General features: G+C 36.2%; 1 protein-coding gene across 1 annotated transcript in view; it reads right to left on the bottom strand.

Moving 5' to 3' along the window:
• LOC120070969 (probable inactive ATP-dependent zinc metalloprotease FTSHI 5, chloroplastic) overlaps positions 1 to 8,759 on the bottom strand; it is a 30,268-nt gene extending 21,509 nt beyond the window's left edge. Inside the window, exons 1-7 of the mRNA XM_039022939.1 lie at positions 7,569 to 8,759; positions 3,623 to 4,094; positions 3,231 to 3,431; positions 2,865 to 3,158; positions 2,499 to 2,768; positions 1,425 to 1,514; positions 1,211 to 1,342 (exon numbers count right to left, since the gene is read on the bottom strand). Coding sequence (XP_038878867.1) covers positions 1,211 to 1,342; positions 1,425 to 1,514; positions 2,499 to 2,768; positions 2,865 to 3,158; positions 3,231 to 3,431; positions 3,623 to 4,094; positions 7,569 to 8,557 — 2,448 coding nt within the window. The 5' untranslated portion in view covers positions 8,558 to 8,759. The remainder of the gene's footprint in view (positions 1 to 1,210; positions 1,343 to 1,424; positions 1,515 to 2,498; positions 2,769 to 2,864; positions 3,159 to 3,230; positions 3,432 to 3,622; positions 4,095 to 7,568) is intronic.
• Between the last annotated feature and the right edge of the window lie 1,955 nt (positions 8,760 to 10,714).

Below are 10,714 nucleotides of genomic sequence, written 5' to 3'. Positions count from 1 at the left end.
ACGTCTTCCATCCAATGCTTTCGTGAAGATATCTCCTAATTGTTCTCTACAGTCATTCACATATCCTTTGTAGATACCACCCTTGTTGAATTTTCTCACGTACAAAATGGCATCAACTTCAAATATGTTTAGTCCTTCATGAAATACAGATTAGACGCAATATGAAGTGCTGCTTGTTATCACACACAACTTTGTCAGTGAGCCGGTTAGATTTCATAAATCCCATACTCGATTAAGATTGCCAAGAGTTCATATATCCAAATCCAATGTTAGTTATAACAAACCATGCAGATATTCTCAAAATGTCCAAATCTATGGCGTCTACATTCTGATTCAGCTCTCGACAACAATTATGCACTGAAAGCGTTAGCGACCAAGTCATTACTTCGTACTCTATCACAAAGAATACATAGTAAATGCCAATTAGTATCCGACCACACACAATCAATAAAGATAACGACAGAGTGATCTCCTTCTTTGTAACTCCGTCTTCTATTCTCTGCCACTCACACTACATTCGCAGCGCCTCTCCTCGACATAAATCCCCAGATTAATGATGACCATATGAGATCACTGGCCTATATAATAAACCACGTCTTCGCAGAGCAAGACTAGCCTATCGAATAACAAACATCTGTTCCAATGTCCAGACACTGCCTATTAATCGATAACAAACCTCATAGTGATCAACTGTAGGCTAATGACATTCCACAATGTGTAAACTGACTCAATCATTACTCCTCATAGATTATCTATGTAACAAGTTGGGCATGATTAACATATATGCTCCAACTTGAGGGGGAGTGTTATAATTCTATAATTAGGATTTTCCATTCTTGTAAATATTTTGTGATATTTTCCTTTTGTGATATTTTCCTTTTCTATGCTTTGTACACTTGTATATATTCATATGTTTGGTGAATGACTAAAGTATTCTGATTCTTTCTCAAACCTAAGAGTTTTACAATTTCGACAGTTTTGGTCTTCCTAATGGCCACCACAAACCATAGAAGCACCATATGGCACTTTAATCAAGTGAGTAATACTATCACCCAGTAACGTAAACTACCAAAACATTTTTCTGTTGAAATTCAACCCCAAAAAAAGAAGGAAAAAGAAAAAGAAAAAAACTGTTGAGGTAGAAATATAGAAGGAAAATATGTCCGAGAGGAATTTGAGGAACTAGCTATCTACCATCAGTTAAACATACCCGAGGGGCACGTGCACCCATTTCTTGAAAAGCACGAGGATTTTGTAGAAATGCCACGACTTCATTAATCTCCTCTCTCATTGACTCAACACTAGCAAAATCTTTCAAAGGTATTGGTGGATTTTTCACCCTCTGCAAATCACATGCCGATCATAAATATATTTAAGCAGTTATCAGAAGAAAAACAGTAGGAACTCTAGCATTTGGCTCTAACCTTCATTCTATCAAATGCACGTGTAATTGGGTCAACACCAGCCCGCTTCTTATGTTTGATTTTCCTCTTCCTATAATTAAGATAGGATTTCTGCAGAATAGCAATGAAATTAGAATTGTCGACTGAGTGTCCAACTGCAAATAGAAACTATTGTTGGTCCAACTCTAAAGAAAATATTAGAAAAGGTCATTCAGTACAACCAACACTGCGACTAAAAAGGTTAATTACACAATATTTATCATCAACATTTTGTTGTGGTTCAGGACAGAGACACACGGCACGAATAAAATCCATGAATGAGAACTTGTTAATAGCCAGCAAATATTTAAAGTTAAAACAGTCATCATTAGCCAGCAAAAATTATAAAGTGAAAATGTTTGACAAGTGGTCAAAAAAGTATAGTACTTGCAACACAGTAGATAATGAGCCAAATATCCAAGTCCTTAATGTAAAGGATATCGATATTCCTATCATAAAAGATGTAATGGCATGATTCCAAGACTCCAGTGTATTCTCAAACAAAATGTCGTGAAAACAATTAGTATACTCATCACAGAACACAAGCATTAAATGATAGAGGCAATGAGATCTTGACACCATGCTATGCATCATTATGATGAAAAAGGCAACAGAGAAAATTTAGAAAGTGTTTGAAGCGTTGAGTTGGTTATTATAGTCTATGAGTTATAATAGTTTGTGTTTAGGATATAGACTATTTTAGTCTAAGTTATAATAGACTATGTTTGAGTGCAGACTGTTGTAGTCTAGGTAGTAAATAGTAAATATTGTAACAAATTGGGAAAGAGATGATGAGTAGGAAATAAACATCATAATATATGGCAAACATTATAATAAAGAGAGATTTAAAATAGTAATATTATAATCATTTGTAGGTTATAATAGTTGGAAACACCAACTATTATGATTGGAGCCCCAAACGTGGAGTGGGCTATAGTCCACTCCACCCACTTGAAGTTGGGACCCAAACACCCAAGTTCTCCATGTTGCCTTAACCAACACCATGTCCAAATCATAAGCATATCTATAACTAACAATCAATAAGTAGTAAGTTACCACTCTCCCCAACTTCCGCAAATTTGGATTCCTACGAACTGGTCCATAGCCAAGAAGCCTTGGCACTTTTCTCTTCATAAAGGAGAAGATATGAAACAAAATATATCCGTATATAGCACTTCTAATCATAAACCAAAAAAACCACCGGAAACCATCTGTTTTTCTAGATTTAAAATTCATTTCTGCCTCAGATTGCCATTTCAAGTACCATGTAGAACCAACGGTCTGATCTATTTCCTCTGGCCATGCCATCCCTAACCGGAGTCTCAACTGTCATAGAATAATAACAATAGTTGGAAACATAAAACAAAAACAAATATCTTGAATAACAAATAGTCTCAAACAATTAAATGAAAGATCTAATACCGGATAAGGGACTAAAAACTCCACAGTGGGAAATACAATCATTGTCATTAAGTCGTCATTTATATTTTTTATTTTCTCGAACACCCAACTTCTCCCATACGAAACAACTCTAGTTTTCCACAATGCATTCAAGCAACTCTGAGACAACCTTAAGCTCAGGCTGAACTGTTGATAGATATCCAATTCCGAGAATGGGATCCACATCAAGTGAATAGTAGTTGGTATACCACAGGCGAGCATTTTCATATATAGCCCATCAAAACCTCCAAAATCTTCAAATAGCATTTCAAATTCCTGAATGAGATAGCAAGATTAGAATTATAAAAATAAGTTACAATTAAAGAGCACAATGTATCTGTGGATTGCCTTAGTGTCCAAGAAAAATTCCTTGTCATCCCCTTTTAGTGTAATATACATGGCAGCCCAATCATGCCGTATTCGGGCACGATCTACTAGCCTCTTTGTCACAGCATAGGGAACAGCCACTGGATCAATTTCCCATCGTTTCTTTTCTTCATTGTACCAAGTATTTGCTACAGTTCTATCTCGGTCAAGAAGAATGCGTTCCTGCAATTAGAATATAGCTGCTTACTTGCAAGGGTAACGATATCTTTGTCAAGAAAAAAAAGTTTACCATAAATGTTAAGGGTAGCTAAGTTTGAATAAAATATTTTACAGAAAAATAATGGCAATATAAAGCTCTATTATGAAATACAAAGATCCCATACATATCAATTAAGTGCATGGTTTAACCATACCTGTCTCTGGGCCACATATTTTTTACGAAATTCCACATTTTCTAGTAGGTTTTTTTTCAAATCTGCCTTAGCTTCTTCACGCCACTTCTTCCAGCCATGGAATAACTGAAGACTAATAGCTTTAGGAACCACAACTTCCTTATGGCCAAACATCCACTTCAACTCAACTTCTGGAAAACCCTTCACCACCTCATCCTCTGGGGTGTTAACAACAAAACGTTTTTCATCACCAAACCTTTTCATGTTCTTTCTCAGACGAGCCTCCATGTTCTTCTGCAGCCTCCTAGAATCTTCAAGACCTTCACTTATACGTCGGGCAAAATCAACTGCTTCTTGATCTAAAAAATTTCCAAGACTAACACCTTCCACCACAGTTGGAAGAATACTTTGCTCCAACTTTTTTCTTTGCATATTTTCCAAATCTTTTTTAATATAATCTTTAGACAGCTTTGTAAGAAGTTGTTTTGGCATTCTGCAACAAAGAAGAAAAAACTGGTAATAAAATTTAAATCTTTTATTTTTATGTCAAAAGAGTTGCATTAAAGGGAAACACCAGTACCACAAATTCAAAAAAAATAAAACCGTGTGACAAGGATCAAGAAGACAAAAGCACATATTATCATTACAAATATAGCAAGTTAGATGGCTAAAAATCATGGAAAATGTTTAGTGATATATGTAATAACATATTGCTAAAATATAAACCATTTACAATGCAATGTCAATTCAAAAGTAAAAATCCCGATGCAATTTTTTCCTAAAATTTTTGCCTCACGTGCAAAATTTTCTTAGAATTTTTGCAGTTGCAAAGGGTTATTTTCTTTTCTTTTCTTTTTTTTTTCTTTGTAAAGAAACCAGACTTTTCAATGAATTAATAAAAATGAGTCTAATGCTCAAAGTACATGAAAGGAAACTAAAATAAAGACTTCAAACTTGGCAAAATAAGGCTAGTTGCCAACAAATTTTCCTATCCCAGACCACCCTTCTCTGTAGCTTTCAACACGGTAACATTCACAAAAGGCCTCTAATGATCTTTTGATTCTTTTCTAATTGAGCTTTAATCAAATCAAGAATCCTAAGCAGAAAACGATAATGAGACAGGATTCCACTCAAAACCAGCTGTGTTAACATTTTTTTTANCCAAAAAAAAGAAAAAAAAAGAAAAAAAAAAGAAAACTCCAATCAAGCATAACAAGACCTAACGTGTAATTTGTTTTGAAAAGGAAACAAATCTCTTCATTGAAACAATGTAAAGAAACTAATGCTCAAAGCTCAAGAAACCTATGTAAGAAGCACTAATACAAAATACCAAAGGTAAGCAACATATTGCAAAAAATATTATGAAAAGAAATAAAAGCATTCTAATTTAAAAAAATACTCGAAGCTTTTACACTCGGAGGCCTAACAGGTTATTACAAAAAGCTTTTACATGCGGAGGCCCACAGAGAAGTATGAAATCTTACAAGGACGACGGCCACACCTCTCTCCAAGCCCTCTAAAAGTTCTATTGTTGCTTTTCCAAAGACCCCATAAAATAGCACAAAAGCTAGTCAACCACAAAAAGGAGCCATTGTCATGAAAGGGAAATGAGGAAGAAGTCCCAACACTCTGAAGCTACAACCTGATGTAGGAATATAAACCATTCTTGTTTGGCTAATCTTGCTTATTCTTGGCCAATCTTGTTTGTTCTTGGCCATTCTTGTGTATTTTTAGCTAATCTTGACTCTTCTTATATTATCTCGAGTCTTGGTTGTTATGGTTCTTGAAGTGGGCTTGTATGCGGGTTGGTTGTTATTAAAATCCCAACCGATTGCCCTTTTTTAGATGTAAAAGTAGTGTTGTTGAAGCTTACGTTGAAGAGTAGCGGAACAATTAAGTGAACTATTGAGTGTTGACCAAGTTATTAACTCTACCAACTGCCATGGAGGAACTGTCAAATAAAAAGATTAGCCTTCTATGAAATTTTGATCTTCCAAAGCGAGGAGAAGTTAGGGGCTCAAGGAGGAAGGGCTCACCCGTTATAGAAAGAAAAAGCTACAAGAAAAGCCTTTAGAAGGACTAGGATTCTAAAAACGAATGTCCCTTCTCCCTCAAAAAAATTGAAAAGTCCTCCAATGGAGGTAAATGGGCCACAATATCAATCGACTCTCTATTAGAAAGGGAACTTCCAAAATAGTGTAGAAATATGGTACAGGCAAGGAAACAAATAACATAGGGGTCTATCTACCCACCATTTATTTTCCTAGAAATAAGTGTTCAGCCCATCGCTCACAGAAAAATGAACACACTCAGAGAAAAAAGGGAACCCTTTAGCAACAGCTTTCCACGAAATTTTGGAAGTACCTCTCCAAACCCTCTTCAAAAGCCACCTCAAAGGGATGGGGCCTGAGTTTACTCATAAAAAACACATGCCACAAAGTCTCAGACTAACAAGGGAAATGCCACTACCAATAAGCTCATTAAGTGCCTTTAAGTTCCCTATCCCTGGCCCCCTACACTCCACCACCACCTCCCAATTCACCAAACATAGCCTCTCTCTTTCCTCCACCCTTTCCCATAAGAAATTTCACATAAGCCTCTCCAAGGAATTGGTAACCTTCACATGGATCCTACACAACGGAAGGAAATAAATTGGAATGCTGCTTAGGATAATCTGGATTAAGAGGAGAGACATTTTTAAACCTTTTCCACCACAAGATCCCAAACAAGAAATACATCTAGGGTTATGGCCAAGGAAAAGACCATATTTCACAACCCACCAAGAAGACCCAGCTTTCCACTTTAGGACTAAACACTTATATTTATTCATCTTCAACCCCAACTCAATTAAGGTAAGCACTCACTGTGAAGCAAGCTTTTCTCCAAATACACACACACACACATATATATACATGTCCTTATATATATATATACACATATATCTACATATATATATACATAAATAGTGAGAGAAATATTTCAAAACAACTCCTTTCTTTCTAAACAAAAGAGAGTGGTGTCTTCGACAAACATTGAATGAGAAACATGAACATTTCCCTCCCCTATCTCGAGACCTTGAATAACTTTCTTTTCCATCCCTTTCGTAAGTGAACAACTTGGGACACTAACTATTATGATGAATACAATGTGAAATTGAGAATCTTGAACCAAAAAAATATATATTTTTTCTTTTTTCTTTTTTTTTTCTTTTGCCATCAAGAGAGCATAGAATTTGTATCAAAATGGTGTTACTGTTCCATTGCGGACACAGAACAAGTCAATTCCTTTCTCTACTTCTCTTGATCCGTAAGTTTGATTCTGCGTCAAGCAGTTTGAAGTTTCGATGAGGAAGAATTTTTTTACATTCGTTTCCTTTTGTCCTTTTAACCATTTTTTTCTTTTTTTCTTTTTTTCTTTTTTTCTTTTTTTTCTTTTCTGTAAGAAACCGAGCATTGGAAAAAATGAAGAAGAAGAATCTCTAGCCTGATTACATGCCCCTAGATTCACCATTAATCAAAATAGGAAGATTCAAAGACATCAGACAATGCCCCACATCCACATCCTGTATTTGAAGCCAAAACCATTCTTCCGGTAAACTTTATCCAAAAACTCCCAACTCACATGGTTTATGCTTTTTCAAAATCAATTTTAAACATTCATTCACTATCAGTATTGTAATTCATAAGAAAACTGAAAATATACAGAAAAAATTAATGGTCAACTCATCCTTCAAGGCTACAGAAGGCTGACATCCTGATGAGGAATAAAAAAACTTAATAAGAAATTAAGGTAGAACATCTAGTAATTAGGCTAAAGATCTGGAGAGATTTGCTCCATGACATGGTTTTGTTTAAGAGATCTGTGTATGGAAGTAAACCATTAAAAGTTACAACACGCTTCCAACATATGAGTTCTTTGAAAGTATTAGAGGGACAAACATCACATAAAGTTAAGTTTGTGCTTGTACCTGTTAGTATCCTTCCCTCTGGCTCTCATTTCCCGGGTAAACCTCTTCACTAGTTGGTCGCATTCCCGCTCAATGAAGCATAGCTCCCTCACCCCAAAACTCAGTGCTACAGTCTCTCTCCTCAAAATATTGTCCCCGATCTCCCCTACTCTCTCCCATCTCTCATTATACTCCACCTCCAACCTTCTCAATATCTGCTCCAACCTTCCCATCCTCGCCCTCCCTTCCTCCCCAACACTAACCCCCTCCTCCACCAACCTCTCATACTCCCCCTTAGCTTTCAGCACCTCATCAACAATCTCCTTCAATCTCTTTTCTAAACCCGCCTTCTCCCTCTTCAGTTCCCTCAGTTGTATATAAAGCTCATTCAAAATCCCTCCTTGCAGTTCCTCTTTTTTCAACTTCACAGCCTTCAATGCCGTCTCCACCTCTTCTACACTACAATTACCCTTTCTAGCCTCTTCTATACTCCTCGATACACCTGACACCGCCTCGAGCAACTGTCTCGTGCGGTCTGAGTACTCATGACCCCTCATGTTCGATTCAACCGCCTCCCCATTGGTTCTTTTATCCAAAACCCTCTCCCCAACAACCGGAGCTGCAATTGCAGGAGCTTTAACCGTCCTAAAAGGAACAAATCCAACAACGATACAAAACAATGTATACGCAATTGGTTTGGCAATACAATTGAGCATAGTCCCATCATTCTTGTTATCATGTACAGACAAACTAACCAAATTTGAGGGACTAAAGTCCTCCGAAATGGGTTCGTCAGCTTCTCCATGTTCTTGTAAAGCCTTCAAGCTTCTGGGAAGTGTTGGAAAGCCAAGTAATTGTAGCCGGTTGCCATTTGAGACAGAATTGACGCATTTTCTGGTGAATATGAAGTTGCATCGGCGAGTGCGGGTTGGGCAGCTGGTTCTGAAAAGAGTAGAGTGTTGAGAGTGGGATTTGTTGGGTAATGGGAGAGAAGCAAAAATGACGTCCATAAGGACGGTGTTGAGGAAATTAGGAGCAGAAAAAGGAGATTGGTGCGGAAGAAATGAAGAAGGTTAGCATTTGGGAAGGTAGATGATGAGTGAGAAAGGAAAATGAGTGCAGGGATTAGCTAATGAATGAGAATGGGGAAATGGATGAAGGAGGGAGGTTAAAGGGGTTTTTGGGTTTATGGTTTTCCGGTCTTCCCTATGTGTTTCTCTATAATTATTTAAAATTTTAGGATTTCAAATCAGCAAAAATTATTTCATATCTTTATTTATGGATTTTAATGTTTGTGATAAATCAAAAGGAGTGAATTAATCCATCAACTTAAACTTTTGAGTTCATTGCTAATTTAATTCTTTTATTAATTATAAAGATTAACCAATGGGATACATCAATCCAAATCAACCATTAGGGCTAATTTAAACTTCATCTAGTAATCATTTGATTTTTATTTTAGTTCTTTAAAATTAAGCTTATAGAACACCATTTATACTAACAAATATTATTTTTGTTATTTTATGGGTGATTTTTGGGCTAAATGATAAAAGCAATATAACGAAGAAGAGGAAGTTATCGGACCAAGAAAATGATAGTAAACATACCAACAACATGACCAAAATGATGGGATGGGCTAAACGAAAAGGGCTAGTTTGACTTTGAGCCAAAGTAGTCCAATCGACCATGGCCTCGGCAGAGGATAAGGTCGAGGTCGACCATATCCATTTGATAAATGGAGCATACTACAACATATTTGGGCCTTGAGAAGAAGATAGTTTGGGTTAAAATCCCAAATCAACCTCTTCGCCTTTGCCCTCGGCCAAGGACGAGGCTAAATACGACACTCTCTGGCTGGTGAATAGAGCCTGGTACGACCTATTGGGCCTTAAGAATAAGATAGTTTGGATCAAAACCCCAAACCAACCTCCTCAGTCAAGGATGAAGTTGAGGTCGAGCCTCTAAATGTGATGAACAGGACATGCTAAATACATGCTTTGGCCCATAGGGCTAAATTCACCTAAACTCATATTAAAGTATTTCTAATATGATTAGAAATAAGTTAATCTTTTTTTTCTTTTTAATAGCATAGATTAAAAAAATAAAATATTAAATTTATAAAATAATTGTCTGTAAGGGACCTTTGTCTAAGCAAGATTCTATCTAAGGTTGGGGTATTTAAGCTGACGGAAACGGAACACCCGTACCTAAAAATTGAGCTGGAAGGTGAATTAGACAAATATTTTATAAGCATGCAATACATGATTTAGTTTATTAAAGTGTTTAATGAACTATAATAATATATTGTTAAACTATCCAATATAAGAGCTATATTGGACCAATTTAACAATGGACTTAGATAAATTATTGGCCGAATTTACCTAAGTAAAGAACCCTAGGTTTAAAGCACTTAGTGGGAGGAAAATGATTTATATGATATGTCAATTTCTTTTTACATTCTCCCTAAAAGTTCATATCGTGCAATCTATGCTCAGCCTCGTGACACCGCTTGTGTCCCCCTTCGAAAGGTATTTGTATAGGTCAATACCAAGGTGAATGGAGAAAGTGTTTATAGTAAGTGAGAGAGGGACATGTGTCACACACGTTGCGGTCTCCTTCATTAGTTTGCTATGAAGTTTCATGCTCGGCATCGTGGCACCGTCTGCTTGTATCCCTCCTTTAGAAAGTGTATGCATGAAATTGATCACAAACTCCATAAATAGATAGGATATCTTTAGTTTTTGCCCCAATCAATTTTTCTCTTTGATTGGCTCACTAAGGCAGAACTCTAGGGTCTAAAATGCAAGGTTACACTTACAAGAAATTGTTAAGTAAGTAAATAATTTCTTGACCGAATAATGATAACTAATCACTATAGGAATAAAATTTATTCTAGTGTAATGATTGGTTAAGAGTGTCTCAATTCAGTGAAAGGATAATTGATCACCCTTCAGTGGCTTTTGCTCTAACTGGCTAAAGCGTCATTGCAAAATTAGATGTCACATAGGGTATATTAAAATTTTGCTTAACTTGATTGGTTTGAAATGGGTTTATGCATGTAACTAATGTAGACAATTTGTTTGGTTTCAGCAAACTTCATTTTGACTAACAGTACCATAAATCTTTTTAGTGTTGATAAACTAACTGGTGACAACTACACTAGTTGA

This window comes from Benincasa hispida, chromosome 2 (assembly GCF_009727055.1).
Source record: "Benincasa hispida cultivar B227 chromosome 2, ASM972705v1, whole genome shotgun sequence".
NCBI classification, from domain to species: domain Eukaryota; kingdom Viridiplantae; phylum Streptophyta; class Magnoliopsida; order Cucurbitales; family Cucurbitaceae; genus Benincasa; species Benincasa hispida.
This window is presented reverse-complemented; position numbering and strand designations above follow the sequence as displayed.